General features: G+C 47.0%; 1 protein-coding gene across 1 annotated transcript in view; it reads left to right on the top strand.

The window, feature by feature from the left end:
• Positions 1-16087, top strand: part of LOC120937695 (heme-binding protein 2-like) — a 36463-nt gene extending 20376 nt beyond the window's left edge. Inside the window, exons 3-4 of the mRNA XM_040351113.1 lie at positions 7553-7721; positions 15668-16087. Of these exons, the coding sequence (XP_040207047.1) occupies positions 7553-7721; positions 15668-15845 (347 nt within the window). The 3' untranslated portion in view covers positions 15846-16087. The remainder of the gene's footprint in view (positions 1-7552; positions 7722-15667) is intronic.
• The last annotated feature ends 4375 nt before the right edge of the window (positions 16088-20462 follow it).

The raw sequence follows: 20462 nt of genomic DNA, 5'->3' as shown, positions 1-20462 counted from the left end.
ACAGGTGGCGCTGTAGGAGTTAGGGTGCACCTAGTATGTGTTTACAACTGTTTGGGGGTGTGGCTGTAGGAATGACGTCATCGATCGTGTCTTCCCTATAAAGGGAATGACGCGATCGATGCGCCGCCATAGTGAAGGACGGGGAAGCCGTGTTTACACACGGCTCTCCTCGTTCTTCAGCTCCGGGGAGCGATCGCGACGGAGCGGCTATAAACGAATAGCCGCGCCGTGGTCCCGGATCGCTCCCCGAGCGGACCCGACCTCCGCATGTAGCGGGGGGGGTCCCGATCGGACCCCCCACCCGCTAATAGGCGAGGACGTACGTGTACGCCCATGTGCCTGTACGTGCCATATTGTGGACGTATATGTACATGCGGGGGTCGGGAAGTGGTTAATGTGTACTTAGGGATTTTTTTACTGAAAATATAGGCCCGGATTCACAAAGACTTACGCCGACGTATCTAATGATACGCCGCGTAAGTCCACGGATGCACCCTGTCGTATCTATGCGCTTGATTCTGCAAAGGAGATACGCCTGAATTTCGGCTCCATCTGACCGACGTAAGTCTCCTATGCCGTCGTATCTTGGGCGCATATTTACGCTGGCCGCTAGGGGCACTTCCATTGATTTACGCGTCGAATATGTAAATGACCTAGATACGCCGATTCACGTACGTACTTGCGCCCGTCGCAGTAAGCTACGCCGTTTACGTAAGGCGTACGTCCGGCGTAAAGATAAACCACCAAATAGCTGGTCTAAGTCATGTTAGGGTATGGACGTCGGAACTGCCGTCGGATTTTACGTTTACGTAAGTCGGACGTGAATGGGGCTGGGCGTAGGTTACGTTCACGTCGTAGGCATTGAACTGGCGTATCTTACGGAGTAAATTCAACGTGATTCTGAGCATGCGCGCGCATGCGCCGTTCGTTCGGCGCTTCATTTACATGGAGTCACGATTCATTTTAATACAACACGCCCACTACCTGCCTACTTTGAATTAGGCGGGCTTACGCCGGCCCATTTACGCTACGCCGCCGTAACTTAGGGAGCAAGTGCTTTGTGAATACTGGGGCAGATTCAGGTACCTTTGCGCAGTTTTTACGGAGGCGCAGGGCAACGTTTTTGCCCTGCGCCCCCGCAAATTTTCTGCGCTACCCGCGATTCACGGAGCAGTAAGCATGCGCAATTTAAATGATCCCGTAGGGGGCGGGAATAATTTAAATTAGGCGCATTCCCGCGCCGATCGTAGAGCGCATGCTCCGTCGGGAAACTTTCCCGATGTGCATTGCGGCAAATGACGTCGCAAGGACGTCATTTGCTTCAAAGTGAACGTGAATGGCGTCCAGCGCCATTCACGATTCACTTACGCAAACTACGTAAAGTTCAAATTTCGCGACGCGGGAACGACGGGTATACGTAACATTGGCTGCCCCTGCTAATAGCAGGGGCAGCCTTACGCGAAAACCGCCGTACGCAAATGGCGTAAACTGCGTACGCAGGGCTCGCGTAACGTTGTGAATCGGCGTTAGTATGCAATTTGCATACTATACACTGAGCACAACGGGAACGCCACCTAGCGGCCATTGCAAGAATGCAGCCTAAGATATGCGGGCATAAGAGCCTTATGCCACGCATATCTTAGGCTGCAGTCGGCGTAACGAGGTTCCTGAATCAGGAGCATTCGTTACGCCGGCGCAAGTAAGCAATTGCGCTGCGTAACTATGGTTACGCAGGCGCAATTGCTCTCTGAATCCGGGCCACTGGCCTTGCCTCTCTATGTTACGTCGGCGTAGCGCATATGAGGTGCGCTACGCCCGCTCAAATATACGCCTCTCTACCTGAATCCGGCTAATAATTTATATTACAGACGATGCCTAACATTTTAGTAAAAAGTATGTTAATTATATTGATATACAGTAAGGCCACGTACACTCAAAAGCCAACTTGTTTTAAATTTAACCGATGGATTCCTAACCGATTGGAAAAAAAAATTATCGTTAGTAGGCACGTCCATCGGTTAAAAATCCACGCATGCTCAGAATCAAGTCGACGCATGCTCGGAAGCATTGAACTTCGTTTTTTTTCAGCACGTAGCTGTGTTTTTTTTACGTCACCGCGTTCTGTCACGATCGTTTTTTTAACCGATGGTGTGTAGGCACGACTGATCATCAGTCAGCTTCATCGGTTAACCGATGAAAACGGTCCATCAGACCGTTTTTATCGGATGGACTGATCGTGTGTACAGGGCTTAAGTGATAGACTAAATGGTCTCCTTTGTATTGTATGTATGCAGCTATAATTCCAGCTTAGACCGATGCTGACTTAATAATACTAGCTGACTTTACCCTTTCAAATCTCCGGTAATGCAGCTTAGCAGCTTTCCTAATGCTGCTGTGAGTCTTATTGTGACTCCCAACTAATTGGATCTTCTATGTGCAGCATATTTTACACAGAAAATCTTTCCTATGTCCATGCTGATATCGGGCATGTACGGTATTTACCCCCTTATATAGCAGTGCAGTAGTTTAAGATAGTAGCCATATCCAACATCTGCAGATTTTATTTGGGTATTTGTACATGGTGAAGACCAGACCTGTACGAGATCTTGTCTGATTTCTAGAAGACTCAAGAGATTACTATTAGTAGCCCTTAGATTGTAAAAATCACGTTAGATTATAACTTGTAAAGCTTTTTTACATTTTACAATCGTGGCTGAGGGCACAAGCAGAGTTTGGCAGCGTTGGGCAGAGTTGCCCAATGCAGTTCCAACACAAACACAGGGCAGTATGTGACATTGTGATCCATTTGCCAAGAAGGATCTGAAATGTGGCAGAAGGATGCTCCTGCACCATAGAGTGTCATACCATGAGATTAAGGTAAGGGGGTATAGTAAATATATAACTTTCTCAGGGGTGCCGACAGGGCCGGACTATGAATAAAAACCAGTCCTTGAAATAATTTCATACCAGCCTCATAGCATTATTATACCAGCTCAACAGCATAACGTCATTATTTTCTTGTTCATAAAAGGGAAAACCATGCATTTAAAGCATATTTGAAGAGTGTATTATACCAGTGACCATCAATGCAGCCTGATCAGTGGCCATCAATGCAGCCTAATCAGTGGCCATCAATGCAGCCTCACCAGTGACCATCAATGCAGCCTGATCAGTGGCCATCAATGCAGCCTGATCAGTGGCCATCAATGCAGCCTGATTAGTGGCCATCAATGCAGCCTAATCAGTGGCCATCAATGCAGCCTCACCAGTGCCCATCAATACAGCCTGATCAGCGCTCATCAATGCAGCCTCACCAGTGCCCATCCAATGCAGCCTCAGCAGTTCCCATCCAATGCAGCCCCACCAGTGCCCATCAATGCAGCCTGATCAATTCCCATCAATGCAGGCTTACCAGCGCCTCACCAATGCCCATCAGTGAAGCCTCACCAGTGCCCATCAGTGCAGCCTTACCAGTGCCCATTAGTGCAGGGTCACCAGTTCCCATCAGTGCAGCCTGATTAGTGCCTATCAATGCAGCGTCACCAGTACCCATCAGTGCAGCCTCACCAGTGCCCATCAGTGCAGCTTCATCAGTGCCCATCAATGCAGCCTCACCAGTGCCCATCAATGCAGCCTCACCAGTGCTCATCATTGCAGCCTCACCACTGCCCATCCAATTCAGGCTTACCGGTGCAGGGGGTTTGAGAGAGAAGAGAGCAGCCAGATTACACAAAGTGGGGGATCTCCCGCTTACCCGGCAGCCGCTGTCAGACAAAGTCCCACCTCCTGGCCCGGGCTGTTATGATAGACGACATGCGTCCCGGCATTGGACCAGTGTGATGTCTAGCATAGAAGCTGGGCCAGGAGGAGGGACTTGATTGACAGCGACCGCTGGGTAAGCGGGTGATTCCTGCTCTTTGTAATCCGGTGACACTTGTAATCCCCTTCCCCTCCAAGGCAACCCAACGGACCATGGCAGGGCTGGCCCTGGGTGCCCAGGATTGGCCCTGCAAAGTGGCCCCAAGGCCAGCGGCCTAGTGGGAAATTTCCCGCTATCACAGTAGGCCAGTCCAGCCCTGGGTGCGGAATTATTGAGCAGACCTTGCTTTATGAAGTTTTACAATATAATCATATGGTTGTGTAAAACACGATTTCACATTTGGGGCATTTAAAATAATCATGGCTTAAGGATGACTAGTTGGAGGGAGGCATTTGGAGTGAACCTTTAAGGAACCTCTATGAGCTGGCAGGCAGTTGAAGGAGCTGATACGTAGTTTTTATTGACAGCAATAGAATGTAAACTAAAAGAAGTGGTTGTAAACCCTTACATATACCTAGTGAAGTGACTATCCTCAGGTCATACACAGAGATGAAACAAATCCTCCTACATAAGTTATATCTGTCTATCTGCAGTCTTCTCTTCTCTACATCTGTTCAAAGTGCTAAATTTATAAAGCTTGTCTGAGAATTACGAAAAATGGGGCGGAGAGCTGAAGTTACGCTCTGCAGAGCTCAGCGAGGAGAGGTTTGAGAGCTGATTGGAGGGAAGGGACACACCCCCTCCATTCACACAGCTCACAAGATCAGAGCTGAGGCTGTCAATCACCTAGAGCATTGGTCATCGACCCTGTCCTCAGGGCCCACTAAGGCCCCATACTCACGACCAAACATGTCTGCTGAAACTGGCCCGCAGGCCAGTTTCAGCAGACATGTTTGGTCGTGTGTGGGCGCGAGCGGGCCGAATTCCAGCAAACATTTGCCCGCCGGGCCTTTTCCCAGCAGACAAATATTCCTGGACTTGTTTTAAAACAGCCCGCTGGAATTCTGCCCGCTCGGACATGTACGGTCGTCAGTACAGACCTACCGTACATGTCCAGGCGCCCGCCGTCCCTCGCATGCGTCGAATGACTTCGACGCATGCGTGGAAGCATTTTAAAGGCGGGCCGCCCACGTCGCCGCGTCATTGTTGCGGCGACACCGCGTCATCGACGCGGCGACACCGCGGACACGCCCCGCGTATTGTTTACGCGCGGACTTCTGTACGATGGTGTGTACAACCATCGTACAGAAGCCCTCTGGCAGACATGTATGGTGAAAACGGTCCGACGGACCGCTTTCACCATACATGTTTGTCCGTGTGTACCCGGCCTTACAGGCCAGGTTTGAAGGATAACTGCAAGATAACTGAAATACATCATAGGTGATATCATTTGCTGCTCAGTGATTGCAGTATTCTAGGCTGCATAAAACCTGGCCCGTTAGTGGGCCCTGAGGACAGGGTTGATGACCACTGACCTAGAGGATCCTCCCCTGTCACCATTTTTCTCTTGGTGTCAGTAAAACTTGTCAGAACGAAGCAGCAGACAGAAATGACACTTAGTGCTCTTAACCAGTTAAGGACCGCCACACGACTAAATACGTCGGCAGAATGGCACGGCTGGGCATATGGACTTACAGGTACGTCCTCTTTAAGAAGCCCAGCCCGTGGCGCGCTCGCGACTCGGTCCTGAGCTCCGTGACCACGCCAGCGGGACCTGCGGACCTGATCGCCACTGGTGTCCCGCGATTGGGTCACAGAGCTGAAGAACGGGGAGAGGTAAGTGTAAACAAACCTTTCCCCGTTCTTCCTAGTGAGAGTGTCACTGATCGTCTGTTCCCTGTCACAGGGAACGACGATCAGTGATGTCACAAGTACAGCCACTCCCCCCTACAGTAAGAAACACACATTAGGGAACACTTAACCCCTTTAGCGCCCCCTACAGGTAAACCCCTTCACTGCCAGTGTAATTTTCACAGTAATCAGTGCATTTCTATAGCACTGATCACTGTAAAAATGACAATGGTCCCAAAATTGTGTCAAAAGTGTCCGATGTGTCCGCCATAATGTCGCAGTCACAATAAAAATCGCTGATCGCCGACATTACTAGTAAAAAACAAATTATTAATAAAAATGCCATAAAACTATCCCCTATTTTGTAGACGCTATAACTTTTACGCAAACCAATCAATAAACGCTTATTGCAATTTTTTTTTTTTTACCAAAAATATGTAGAAGAATACGTATCGGCCTAAACTGAGGATTTATATATATATATATATATATATATATATATATATATATATATATATATATATATATATCTATATATATATGAGAAAAAGTTCAAGATTTGCTGCACTTAAAATCGTTTTATTTTTCAAATCTTCTCGTAAAGGTTACATACCAGAGTATTCAGACATGGACTCCATTACCTTGTGAATATATATATATATATATAAAGAACTTTTTTTCTCAAAAAATAGGTGCAGGAACTCAACCACGACCCCATTCAACAGTAGAAGGGTCTTAAAGGGGCATTAAATACCAGGATTGCATTACATACAGAGTCCAGAGTTCAGGGGGGTTACACACAGAGTGCAAAGCTGTCACTTGTAAACACAGAAACCAGACTTCTGTGTTTACAAGTGATTGTGGTGAGCAGGCACCAGAGGGTCTGAGGCCCCATACACACCATAGAATCTATCCGCAGATAAATCCCATCAAATGGGTTTCTGCGGATAGATCCTATGGTGTGTACACGCCAACGGATATTTATCCGCAAATAAATCTCCCCTGGAATGGATTTCCAGCAGATAAATATTTGTCGACATGCACAGAATATCTATCTGCTGGAATCCATTCCAACGGATGGATCCGCTCGTCTGTACAGACTTACCGGATCCATCCGTCCAAAGGGATTCCCCGCACGCGCCGTAATGAATAGACGCATGCGTGGAATTCCTTATATGACAGCGTCGCGCCCGTCGCCGCGTCATAATAGCGGCGACGGCGCGACACGTCATCGGCAGAGGATTTCAGCGCGGATTTCAATGCGATGGTGTGTACACGCCATCGCATTGAAATCCTCTGAAATCTTAGAGAGGATTTATCCGCGGATACGGTCCGCTGAACCGTATCTGCGGATAAATTCTATCATGTGTATGGGGCCTAAGCCAGAGGTGGTGGAACTGAGTTCCCCCAAGTTCCCCCTGAAAAAAAGCCCTGTATATACATATATATATATATATATATATATATATATATATATATATATACATACATACATACATATATATATATATATATATATATATATATATATATATATATATTTTTTTTTTTTTTTTGGGGGGGGGGGGATATTTATTATAGCAAAAAGTAAAAAATATTGAATTTTTTCAAAATTGTCTCTCTATTTTTGTTTATAGCGCAAAAAATAAAAACCGCAGAGGTGATCAAATACCACCAAAAGAAAGCTCTATTTGTGGGAAAAAAAGGACATGAATTTTGTTTGGGAGCCACGTCGCACGACCGCGCAATTATCAGTTAAAGCGACGCAGTTTTAAATCCGTTAATTGAGTACACACTATAGAGGGATATGCTTTGTTTGTATGTTTCCCTTCTGGTATACAGTACATGGAATACATCTGAAAATAATTTCATTGTTTATTATAGGTCATTTAAAAATGTTGAAAAGGGTAATTCATTCTTTCCTCTTTTTGTTCTTAAAAGGTATATCTATGAAAATGAACGTCCCTGTTCGCGTCACTGTACCATTGCTTGATTCCACACTTAATTCCACCATGTCTCTCTTCATGCCATCGGCAATGATGAATCTCCCCACACCTAATGACCGCTCTGTTGTTTTGGAAAGCTTTCCTCCTATGAATGTTTATGTCAGGTATGTGAAATGGAAAGGATGCTTATCTTTTTTACTTGTTGGTTTAAAAATATGAATGTATATTGTACAAAATTTTGATTAAACAAAAATTCAGTTTTGTGTGCAAATGTTGGTAGGCTTAGGTTAAACTCTAAGGCCCCGTACACACGACCGAACATGTCTGCTGAAACTGGTCCGCGGTAGCGGTTTTACGCGTTTTTAAGCGTTTTTTTTTTTTTTTAACGTCTGGCGTTTTTACAGCTCTAACGCTGGAGCTTAAGAACGCACTGGTCCTGTTTTTTTTTTTTGCAGCTTAAAACGGCTCAGCCATCTACAGCTCAAAAACGTCATGGTGGGCATGAGGCCATAGACTAACATGGAGAGCCGTTTTTAAGCTGCAAAAAACACTCAGAAAAGTGGCTGTAAAAACGTCCAAAAACGTCCATGGAAATGAAGCCTAATTAGATTTCAGCTGACGTTTTTTTCCTTGATACTGAGGCTCCATGCTTAAAAAAACGCCAGCTCCCTTGGCAGAAATTTTTTTTGTACACAGTTTAGGAGAGTTTAGTGCTTTTTCTGCCAGAAAGTTCCAATCGGAAACGCAACCTAGAAGGGTTTTTTTCCTACCTCTAAACGCTGAGCTCAAAATATGCCTGTACTCGTCCTAATGTGAATGGACACATAGGATAACATTGAGCTGCTTCTACAGGCAGAACACAAAACTCCTATAGAAGCAGCGATTTTTAAGACAGTGTGCATGGAGTTTAATTTTAATAAATGCATCTTTTGCAGGGCTGCTGAAAGGTGGGACCACCGGTCCTTCTGTAGTGGGCCCGAGCACACATGGGGCCCAGACAGGGAGGTGGATCGGTGATGTGTGGCAATTACAGAAACAACGCCCCGTGTGTCTCTCCATCCAACAGCTGAAAGCCAGTTTTTCTCCCTCTCCCTCTTGTCGGCTTTCAGCTGTTGGATGGAAAGACACACAGGGCATTGTTCTGTAATTGCCACACGGCACCGATCCACCTCCCTGTCTGGGCTACATATGACTCCCCATGGGTACCTTCAATGCCCACCCCCTCTCCTGGAAATCAGAGGGATGTGTCGCGACACTGAGAGCGGGGAAAGGGGCTGGTAACTAGGGCTGTCTTAACGCACAGGCACATTGTAGAACTGTTGCCCAAGGGTCCTAGGTGCATGGGGGCACTTGAGGTTTTCTCCCCGCAGTTTTCTGGCAACGGTTCCCCTCGCTTTGGCTGGCTCTTTTGCTACATGTCAGTTCTGTTATCTGTCTCTCAGATGTCCAACTTCCTCCCCGGTATCTCTCTACCTGACTCAGTCACTATCCTGTCCTGCTCCCTTCTAGCAGCTCTGATAGTTTTTTTTTTCCAAATAAATCCAAGTTTATTAAAATGTAGAAAAAAGGTGTACAAACATTTGTAACAATGGGTCAACATTCCCCATATAGTCAATGGGAAAAACAGTTACTTGTATTCATAGCGACTACATTCCCTTCCGCAGGTGTACCCCCTGGCATAAATAAACCGAAATAAGCACGTCCCCGACCATGTATAACATAAACCGAAACATTTTGATCGACAGTACCACCCATTAGGTCCCACGTGACCCCCACCCTTTTAATCCCCCTCTGGCTCTCACCGAGGGTCTGCACCTTTACTCTCAGACAGTACACGTTTCTCCATCTTCCAGCCACCTGTCCCATACATTGGAAAATTTTTGTGGTCTCCTTCTATGCGTATAAATCATTCTCCTGTATGAAAGAATAGCATTCACCTCCCTCTTCCAGTCCCTCAGTGTCGGTGCCGCTGGTTGCATCCATACTTTCAGCAGCTCTGATAGTTTACAACCTTTTTCTCCCTAGCCACCTGGAATTCTCTTCCTAATACTTTCTCAATAATTAGTCCCTCCAGTCATAGGCGTGCACACAGGGTGCGCCGGATGTGCCTGGGCACGCCCTAATCACCCTACGTTCATTAGCATTATCCAGGGACGGCACCAGATGGGTGGTTGGGGGTGCCAGTGGCTAGTATAGGTGCCCCCAATATAATAAAGGCTAGGTTCAACTTTATTAACACATATTTAAAAAGTAACACAATATGCTCCCACCACCAGAACCTCCTTCCTGTGATAGCAGGTGGCGTTCATTTGAACGTTGCAGTGCACACCCTATTGCAATTGGCTGGGCACACCTATGCCTCCAGTTCACTTTCCCTCACTCTCTCCCCCCTCTTCTTCTCTGGAAGCACCCTGTACACTCCCCAAACTGTCCCTTTACTAGTCAATGGAGATCACTCCCTCTCCCCCTCCCAGCCAGCTAGCCCATTTGCTTTTATTATACTATTTCTATTCCTTTCCAGCTGGCAGTATTACCCATACAGACCAGGATCACCCAGTTTCACTCCAGTTCTTCTCTATCTATCCCTCATCTCATACCCTCCCCCCACTCCACCCCCTTCTCCCCTACCCCATGGTTCTCACCCCCCCCATTTTTTTCAGGGGTTAAGGAAGAACCCCAAGGTGGAGCATCTTACTGATGCTGCTGCTTGTGTGGGTGGGATGTGTACTGCACCAATCCCTGCTGACCCTCTCCCATTCATCCCATGTGATTGGTGCAGTACACATCCCGCCCACACAAACAGCAGCAGTAGTAAGATGCTCCACCTTAGGGTTCTTCCTTAACCCCTGCAAAGTGCCGGAAGAGAGCCAGAAACTCTGGAGGGGAAGGTAGAGGGGGGATGTTATTCCAGTTGTAGATTTAGCCCAGTGACAGCCTGCCAGAAATAGGTAGGATCTGTGACATCAGCTTCCCTGCGCAGCTCTGCTTGAGGAGACTATATCTGTATAATACATTACTGCCCCAATACTATACCCTTCCACCCACTGTACTGCGTCCACTCACCCTCCCACTGTACTGTGCCCTCCTGCTCCCCCTTTACTGTACTCTACTAATCACTGTACTGTGCCCTCCTAACCCCCCATACTGTACCCTCCTTCCTCTGCATACTATACCTTCATGCCTCTCTGTACTGTACCCTCATGCCCCCTGTACTATGTCCCCCTATCTTACCCCTGCTCTGTACCCTCCTAATCACTGTACTGTGCTCTCCTAACCTCCCCATACTGTACCTCCCTTCCCCCCCATACTGTGCCCTCCTGCCCCTCCATACTGTGTCTTGCTGTCACCCTCCTACTGTGCCCCCCCTGTACTGTACACTCCTAACTCCTGTACTGTACCCTCCTGCTATGTCTACCTACCCTCCCCCTGTACTGTGACCCCTGCTCTCTCTGTACTGTACACCCCTAACCACTGTACTGTGCTCTCCCAACCCCCCATACAGTACCTTCCTGCCCCCCCCTATACTGTTCCCTTCTCCCCCCCCCCCATACTGTGACTTCCTGACACCCTCCTACTGTGCCCCCCTGTACTGTACTTTCCTGTCCTCCTTCTACTGTGCCCCCCTGTATTGTAGCCTTCCAACTGTTTTACTGTGCCCTCATGCCCCCCTCCTTCTGTACTGTACCCTTCTGACTCCCCTGTACTGTACCATCCTAACTGCTGTACTGTACCCTCCCCCCTGCACGGTACACCCCTAACCACTGTACTGTGCTCTCCCAACCCCCCATACTGTACCTTTCTGCCCCCCCCATACAATGTCCTCCTGCCCCCCCGTTCTGTACTTTCCTGTCCTTCTACTGTGCCCTCCTGTATTGTAGCCTTCTAAGTGTTTTACTGTGCCCTCATGCCCCCCTCCTTCTGTACTGTACCCTTCTGACTCCCCTGTACTGTACCATCCTAACTGCTGTACTGTGCCCTCCTGCCCCCCCTGTACTGTACCCTCCTGCCCCCCGGTACTGTGCCATCCTGCCGCCCCCCACGTACTGTACCCTCCTGTTCCCTAGCAAGTTTGTAAGTTTAGTTGTATTTGTGTCCGCTAATAAAGATTTTTGTGTATTTCTGGCAAAAATATTGTTTTGGTTGTTTTTTAGGGGGGCCTGTCAGTTAGGCTGTACGGGGCCCTATGATTTCTAACTGCAGCCCTGGCCCTTAGTACTGCAGAAATAATGTATTGGAATCTAGTCTAATGAATTGGAGTCTATTTATAAAGCAGTGGATTTAACTTTCAGTGAATATTCTCTGACAGAGAGTCAATCACTGCCATTTAAAACACGTGTACCTGGAAGATTCACCTGAAGAGAATGTTTGCTGAATGCCAGATTCCCCGCTTTATAAATATGCCTTGTTATCAGTGTTTTCCAAACCTTGCTCAATTGTAAACAGTGATTGCAACCTTTGACTGCTGTTACAAAGTATCATGTGCCCCCCACCTACAGCTCACATCTACTGTGAATGTTCTCTATGAACTCTGAAATGTACACAAGCTCATACAAACTCTTTCATCACCCTTTCTATGATAAAGGTTGACTGGTAGTGCAGACTTAAAGCGGTATTAACCCCCCCCCCCCCCCAAAAAAAAAATATTTAAATTGCAGACTACCAACTCATAGATTTGGCAGCTGCATTTTTTTTCTTTTTTCTGAGCCTTGCAATGTCCTACATACCCGGATCAGCCATAACATTATAACCACCCAGCATAACCCGTCGAGGTACGACTTGGCTGATATCTGTGCGGCTTCATGTACAGATGTCAATGCAAGTGACACCCGAAATCGCAAAAAAAAAAGTGCAGGAACTTTTGTATCAAATTGGTGCGACCTTGCATATTCGGTGTCACACTGATTTGAACAGTTCCATTGCTGACAATAGGGTGTGACTTTTAATGAGATTTGCACCTGTCAAATCACATGACAAGTCACACCGGTTTGAATGGGGGCTCAAAGCTAACTGCTGCTGAACCATCTGATTTTCGATCCATCTATGGCCAGTTTCAAGCAGTTGTAAACCGATGCACGTTTTTTTTTCTTACCTGCAAGACAAAGCCATAATGTGGAGGTATGCACAGCAGCATACTAGCAAATTATGTGAGACTTACCTGAAAAGGAAGCCAGCGATGCAATGTCATTGCTGGAGACAGCTGCCATCTTCACCTGTCTTGCTTCCGGGTTCATGGACACCGGCTCTGTGACTGGCCAGATCCGCAATGACATCACTCCCATGCTTGCACATGGGAGCCGCCGGTCATAGCACAGGGCTCTGAAGGAATGGCACAGGTGGCCGTTCCTACAGGCGCATGCGCCAGTGATGTCACTGGCTGCATGTACAGTAAACATGTCCTAATCGGCACACGTTTAGGAGATATTTACAGTAACTATAGGTAAGCCTTATTATAGACTGAAACTGTTCATCATAAACTTGCCGGGGCAGCCATCACAAATGTTGTTTGCACAGCTTTAGGCAGTGCCCCCCCTGGAGCAGAGAACCGGGGGGGGGATGCTGACGAAGAAAAAATAAGTGTAATCTCTTCTCTCCTGATGGGGGGCTGGCCGGGCCTGTAAGGCCTCGTACAGACGAGGGGATCTCCGCTGGAAACGGTCCGCCGGAGCGGAGATTCCTCCTCCGGATTTTGATCCGATGGCTTGTACACACCATCGGATCAAAATCCGCGCGGAATACATCAGCTGTGACGTGTCGCGCCGTCGCCGCGACGATGGCGCGGCGACGTGCGCGACGCTGAAAGGTAAGTACTTCTGCGCATGCGTCGAATCATTACGACGCATGCGAGGGAGGGGAGCAGACGGATTGATCCGGTGAGTCTGTACAGACGACCGGATCAATCCGCTGGACACAATTCAAGCGGATACATTTCTTAGCATGCTAAGAAATTTCTATCCGCTTGAAATCGATCGGCCGGACGAATCTCCACGGATAAATATCCGATAGGCCGTACAGACGACCGGATTTGTCCGCTGGAACTGATCTGCGGATCAATCCCAGCGGATAGATCCGGTCGTGTGTACGAGGCCTAAGGGGCCCTGGGGACCATTGGGCCCCTTACAGGTGTAATGCAAAAAATACATAAATAAAAAAAAAAAAAATGGGAGTGGGGCCAGCCGTGCCTGTAAGGGGCTCTGGGGACCATCGGGCCCCTAACAGGTGTAATGCAAAAATAAAATAAAAAATTAAACATAAAAAAATAAAAATAAACGGGAGGGGTGCCATCCGGGCCCATGGGGACCATTGGGCCTCTTACAGGTGTAATGCACAAAAAAAAAATGGGAGGGGGGCAATCTGGGCCTGTAAGGGGCCCTGGGCACCATTGGCCCCCTAATGCCTCGTACACACGATAGGTTAACCAGAGGACAACGGTCAAAACCGATCGTGTGTGGGCCCCATAGGTTATTTAACCATAGGCTAAAAAAAAACATCTTGCTTTAAATTTAACCTATGGATTCCTAACCGATAGGTCAAAACCGATCGTTAGTAGGCACAACCATCGGTTAAAAATCCACGCATGCTCAGAATCAAGTCGACGCATGCTTGGAAGCATTGAACTTCGTTTTTTTCAGCACGTCTTTGTGTTTTACGTCACCGCGTTCTGACACGATCGGTTATTAAGCGTGACGGACCATCAGTCAGCTTCATCGGTTAACCTATGACAACGGTCCTTCAGACGGTTGTCCTCTGGTTAACCTATCGTGTGTACGAGGCTTTACAGGTGTAATGCAAAAAAAAAAAAAAAATGAATTAAAAAAAAAAAAAAAACGGGAGGAGGGCCATCAGGGCCCCTGGGGGACCATCGGCCCCTTACGGGTGTAATGCCTGTACCCCCCTGATAGCGGCCCTGCTCGCCATACACTGATTACATTTACTATGTGGGTGGCCCTAATGGCACTCTCCTGCCTGGAATCCTTTGGTTGAAGAATCAAAAGAGCCTGGTAGAAAATTGTTCACCAAGCAGTGACTGCATTTAATGAGATTTGGGTATTCTGACAGCCACTGGTGCCGGCTGTCAGAATACATAAACTGTCACTGTAGATTTTTCCATTTGTGCTGCAAAGCGTGAATAAAGGAATTCAGTGGCCCAGATTCAGGTAGAATGGAGCAATATTTGCGTGGGCAAAGAGCAAAGATTTTTCTCTGCGCCCACGCAAATATTTCGATTTGCCCAGCGATTCACGGAGCAGTAGCTCCGTAAATTGCGCGGGCGATATGCTAAACAGCCGGGCGTAAGGCTGCCTAATGTAAATGATCCCGCCGGGGGCGGGAATCATTTAAATTAGGCGCGCTCCCGCGCCGAGCGAACAGCGCATGCTCCGTCGGGAAACTTTCCCGACGTGCATTGCGGCAAATGACGTCGCAAGGACGTCATTTACTTCTAAGTGAACGTGAATGGCGTCCAGCGCCATTCACGAATCACTTACGTAAACAACGTGAAATTCAAATTTCACGAGCGGGAAGCACAGCTATACTTTAGCATAGGTTGCCCCTGCTATAGCAGGAGCAACCTTGCGCTAAAGTCGCCGTACGGAAACTCCGTACCTTGCGTGCGCAGGGCCCGCGCAACTTTTGTGAATCGGTGGTAGTATGCAATTTGCATACTATACGCTGATCACAATGGCCGCGCCCCCTAGCGGCCAACGCAAGAATGCAGCCTGGGATGTGAAGGCATAAGGAGGCTTATGTCTGTCAGATCCTAGGCTGCATTCGGTGTAACGAGGTTCCTGAATCAGGAGCACTCGTTACACCGGAGCAAGTAAGCACTTGCGCCGCGCAACCTATGGTTGCGCGGGCGCAAGTGCTTCTTGAATCTGGGCCAGTATTTTTTGGTTCACCTTTAAGCTGACCAATGAAATTCTATCACTTTTTGGCCAGCTATAGCAAGCAGATATCTTTAGTACCGACTGTCTGCTATGGGCAACAGCTCTTTAGAACTAGTTTTGACTATTGAATCCTTTGCATAAAATGTATTAATTTAACCTTTTTGTTATATTTGTTGTTTAGCTCATCATATGTCTAATTTGAAATGTTTGGTGTTCTGTTTTAACAGGTCTTTTTCGGGATACGCTGTAAATTCTGACTATGAAAAACACTCCAAGGCCCTCACCGAAGAGCTGACCGCCCTTGGTCTAGCCTTTGATAACCAGTTTGGAATGGCAGCAGCCTATAATGACCCCCTTACATTTTTTAAACGACACAATGAAGTCTGGTTCAAGTCCCTAAATTAATCTGGGAAAGAGATTTTGCATCCATTATCTAGCAATGATTATTATGGAGAGACTATATATAAAAATTAAATTCAAAATAGAAAAAATGTGTATCTTGTAACAAGTGATTTTCTAAGAATGTCAGTTGATGACATGCGGAGGAAACACTCATGTATTTCTATTGTATTAGTTTGCTCTGTTTTGTTGGGAAGATTGACACGGCTTCCACTAAAATAAAGTCCACAACTTTACAACATGCATAATGGTGGTCATACAAGCCTTGATAAATGATCGATTGATTTATTTGAGTTCGATCTCTTCTGAAAGTAAAAAATCAACCACAGTTGACAGCCTGTTCGATCGATCCTAAATGATTGATCACATCTCTGTTTCCACTATGTAATCTCATAATCTGATGATGATCATATTTGTGAACAAAGCATCTCAGTGCTAAACGATCAATACGTTTTCACCCTTGTGATCAACTCAGTTTGATTGAGCCTAGGTTCACACTGCTGAGAATTAAAAATCGTGGTAAAATGCGCGATTTTACCACGATTTCGCGGCCGCGATTTGCCGCGATTTTGGCCGCAATTTAATGTAAATCGCGGCCTGAAATCGCAAAAAGTAGTACAGGAACTACTTTTTGAAATCGCAGATGCGGCGTCGCACTGATTAGGACAGTGCCATTGCCGACAATTGCCGCCGATTTGAGATGCGATTTTACATGTCAAATCGCATCTCAAATCGTTCCAAATCGTACCCAGTGTGAACCAGGGCTGAAAGTACAAAGGCCTTCCTTCCTAACCAGATACAAATTAGGCCCCGTACACACGATAGAATCCATCCGCAGATAAATCCCAGCAAATGGGTTTCTGCGGATAGATCCTATGGTGTGTACACGCCAGCGGATCTGTTTCCGCGGAGAAATCTCCTCTGGGATGGATTCCAGCAGATCGAATATTTGTTGTGCTGCACAACAAATCCATCTGCTGGAATCCATTCCAACGGATGGATCCGCTCGTCTGTACAGACTTACCGGATCCATTCGTCCAAAGGGATTCCCCGCACGCGTCGTAATGATTTGACGCATGCGTGGAATTCCTTATATGACAGCGTCGCGCCCGTCGCCGCGTCATAATCGCGGCGACGGCGCGACACGTCATCGGCAGAGGATTTCCGCGCGGATTTCAATGCGATGGTGTGTACACTCCATCCCATCGAAATCAGCGGATATCTTTGAGAGGATTTATCCGTGGAAACGGTCCGCTGGACCGTATCTGCGGATAAATCCTCTCGTGTGTATGGGGCCTTAGGGTAAAGAAATGCAGGTGATGTGTGGGAGACAATTATGACCCTACAGAAGGTACCATCCCATAAAGAACATAAAAAAATCATCATCAGATATTCCAACAATGTTGTCTAATGCCGTGTACACACGATCGGAGTATCCGATGGATTTTTTCATTGGAATTCCGTTCAAGCTGTCTTGCATACACACTGTTAGACTAAATTCTGACCGTCCAAAACGCAGTGACGTAAAACACTACGATGAGCTGAGAAAAATGAAGTTCAATGCTTCCGAGCATGTGTTATTATTATTATTTTTTAGGTACTTATATAGCGCCAAGAAAGAAATGAAGTTGCGCTGTGAAATAATACCAAACTAAACTAGCACAGTGAAATTTCAGGGACCATAAGTGAATAAAGTAGCCCTTACTACAAAGGCTGCTAAAGATAGTGTCCAAAATATGTGAAACAAAGTTCAAATGTAAAACAAATTGTGAAACAAAGTTCAAATGGCAAATGTGGGCCAAAAACAACTTGATGTTAATTATGCAAATGACGAAAAACCAAATCTTGCGTAATAAATGTTGAAAGCAATCCTGATGCTAGGAAGTCCAGTATATATTAAAGACTAAGGGCCAGATTCACATAGCCCGGGCGCAGCGTAACGTAACTGGTTTAAGTTACACCGCCGGAATTTTTCCAAGTTAGTGCCCGATCCACAAAGCACTTACCTGGAAATTTGCGGCGGTGTATCCTAAACCCGTCCGGCGCAAGGCGTGCCCAATCGAATGGGGCAAGTCCCATTTAAATTAGGCGCGCCCCCGCGCCGGACGTACTGCGCATGCTCCCGTCGCAAATTTCCCGACGTGCTTTGCGCGAAGTTACGACGCGCCGACGTTTTGTGAATCGCGACGGGTAAAAAAGACTTGCGCCGGGGAAAAAAAAAATTAAAAAAAAATTTGAAAGCGATGCGGGAAAGACGGGTATACTTTTACATGGTGTACTAATTTTACACTTTGTAAAAGGTGCCCTATCTTTGCAACGGCAAACTAACACTTGCGGCAAATAGGGTGACCACGTGTCCCGGATTGCCCGGGACAGTCCCACATTTTGAAGTTCTGTCCCGGGTCCCGGGCACCTTCATTCCAGGACAGTACAGTGTCCCGGAATGAACCTGACACAGCCACCCGATGAGAGAGCGGGGCTGGGAAGCCGGCGTACCCTAGCAACTCAGTCTTCAGCGGTCAATGGTCTTTCCCGCTGACAGCTAAATAAAAAATAAAACTGCCAGTTAAAAAAAAACACAGCGTGGGGTCCCCCTCCCCTAGTCCTTTGGGGGCTTCCAGATTCTGATACCCTCCCTGCCTGCATGCCACCACAACCACCAGCCAGGGTAAGATGGGGACGTGATGCTTTGGGGTGGGGGGGGGGGGTAGAGCTCATGAGTGCTGGTATGGACTGGGGGGGGGGTTTACTGGGTTTTGTTTGCTTTTTCTTTTTTTCAATAGCTAGGTGCAAGCAAGTGCAACCGTGAGTCAATTTAAATGTGATTTGACTCTTTTTTTGTTTTCTTAAGAAATTTCATTTTTGCTGCAGCATGTTCTATACATGGTACACATGCCCCACTTTACAGGCAGACTAGGAGGACCCCCCCAGGCACTATATTTAGAGGAATTCTTCATTTTTATTGTTGCACTTTAAGCATAATTAGAATCACTGCTCCCGAAAAACGTTAAAATTGGCACATTTTTGTAAAGGAGGGGGGGGGGGGTGTCCCTGAATGGCAGTTTGGAAATGTGGCCACCCTAGCGGCGACCTAACGACGGAAAAAAAATTTGTGGATCGCCGTAACTGCTAATTTGCATACCCGACGCTGGTTTATGACGCAAAATCCCCCCAGCGGCGGCCGCGGTACTGCATCCTAAGATCCGACAGTGTAAAACTATTACACCTGTCGGATCTTAGGGATATCTATGCGTAACTGATTCTATGAATCGGTCGCATAGATAGAAACAGGGATACGACGGCGTATCAGCAGATACGCCGTCGTATCCTTTTTGTGAATCTGGCCCTAAATAACCACCACCACATATACACCTTAAGAAGATGGAGGCTTACCAGATGGCAAGCATAACTCGCTTGCGGCTGTAAACCCCAGCCCGGGCCTTTATGTAGTCAACACCAGATGCAGATGGATAAAGGAACCCTCCAGGAGGATCAGCGGCAAGTTGTGTGTATCCAAAAAATAAGAATCATATAGTGAAGTATGACAAAACAGCACATGCAAGTGAATTGGTTGTGACTGAATTAAAACACCATCACCAGATCACCTCATAAAATGAAGGCTTACCAGAAGAAAAATTGTAATCAACTTATGGCTAAAAACCCTAGCCAGGGCCTTGATAAACTCAGCTGCTGACTTTGGTGTCCTAAAGATCCTCCTCCAAACCGCCACACTGCGTCTGCCGACCCCGAGTCTACTTGCTGCCACTGTCACCTCTGTCACACTATTCATGTACAAGACATTCACCGTCCTCTCTCTCTCCGTACCTCACCGACCACCGCCACACTCACTCCCGTCTCTCCCGTACTAATCCCGCCTACTACCCTACTTATATAGCGCCGTCAATTTACGCAGCGCTTTACATATACATTGTACATTCAGATCGGTCCCTACCCTCAAGGAGCTTACAATATAAGGTCCCCTAACTCACATTCATATACTAGGGCCAATTTTAGACGGAAGCCAATTAACCTACCAGCAAGTCTTTGAAATGTGTGAGGAAACCGGAGTACCAGGAGGAAACCCACACAGGCACAGGGAGAACATGCAAACTCCAGGCAGGTAGTGTCATGGTCGGGATTCGAACCAGCGACCCTTTTTACTGCTAGGCGAGAGTGCTTCTCACTACACCACTGTGCCGACCTATCGTTGATTGATTCTGAGAATGCGTGGATTTTTCTCCGATGGAATTCCACACAGACGATCGGAATTTCCCATTGGATTTTTTTCCATCGGAAGACTTTAAAACATGTTCTATTTTTTTACTCCGATGGGAAAATGGCCGATGGGGCCCACACACGATCGGAATTTCCAATGAAACAAGTCCATCTGACTTTTTTCATCGGAAAATCCGATCGTGTGTACGCGGCATAACAATATTACACCTAATTTTTATTTCTTTCAATAATTATTTATTGAGTCTACCGACTAGATTATGATGAAGCCTGTTGTATGCACCATGACAGAATGTGTAAGAAAGAGGAAAATAATTTGTGTTAAAATCTGAGGCCCTGATGAAGCGAGTCAGCCCGCGAAACACGTAGGCAACTTTTCCGGATTCTTCA

The sequence above is a fragment of the Rana temporaria genome, chromosome 4, assembly GCF_905171775.1.
Source record: "Rana temporaria chromosome 4, aRanTem1.1, whole genome shotgun sequence".
NCBI lineage: Eukaryota > Metazoa > Chordata > Amphibia > Anura > Ranidae > Rana > Rana temporaria.
The sequence above is the reverse complement of the archived record's forward strand: the minus strand, read 5'-3'. Positions and strand labels throughout refer to the sequence as shown.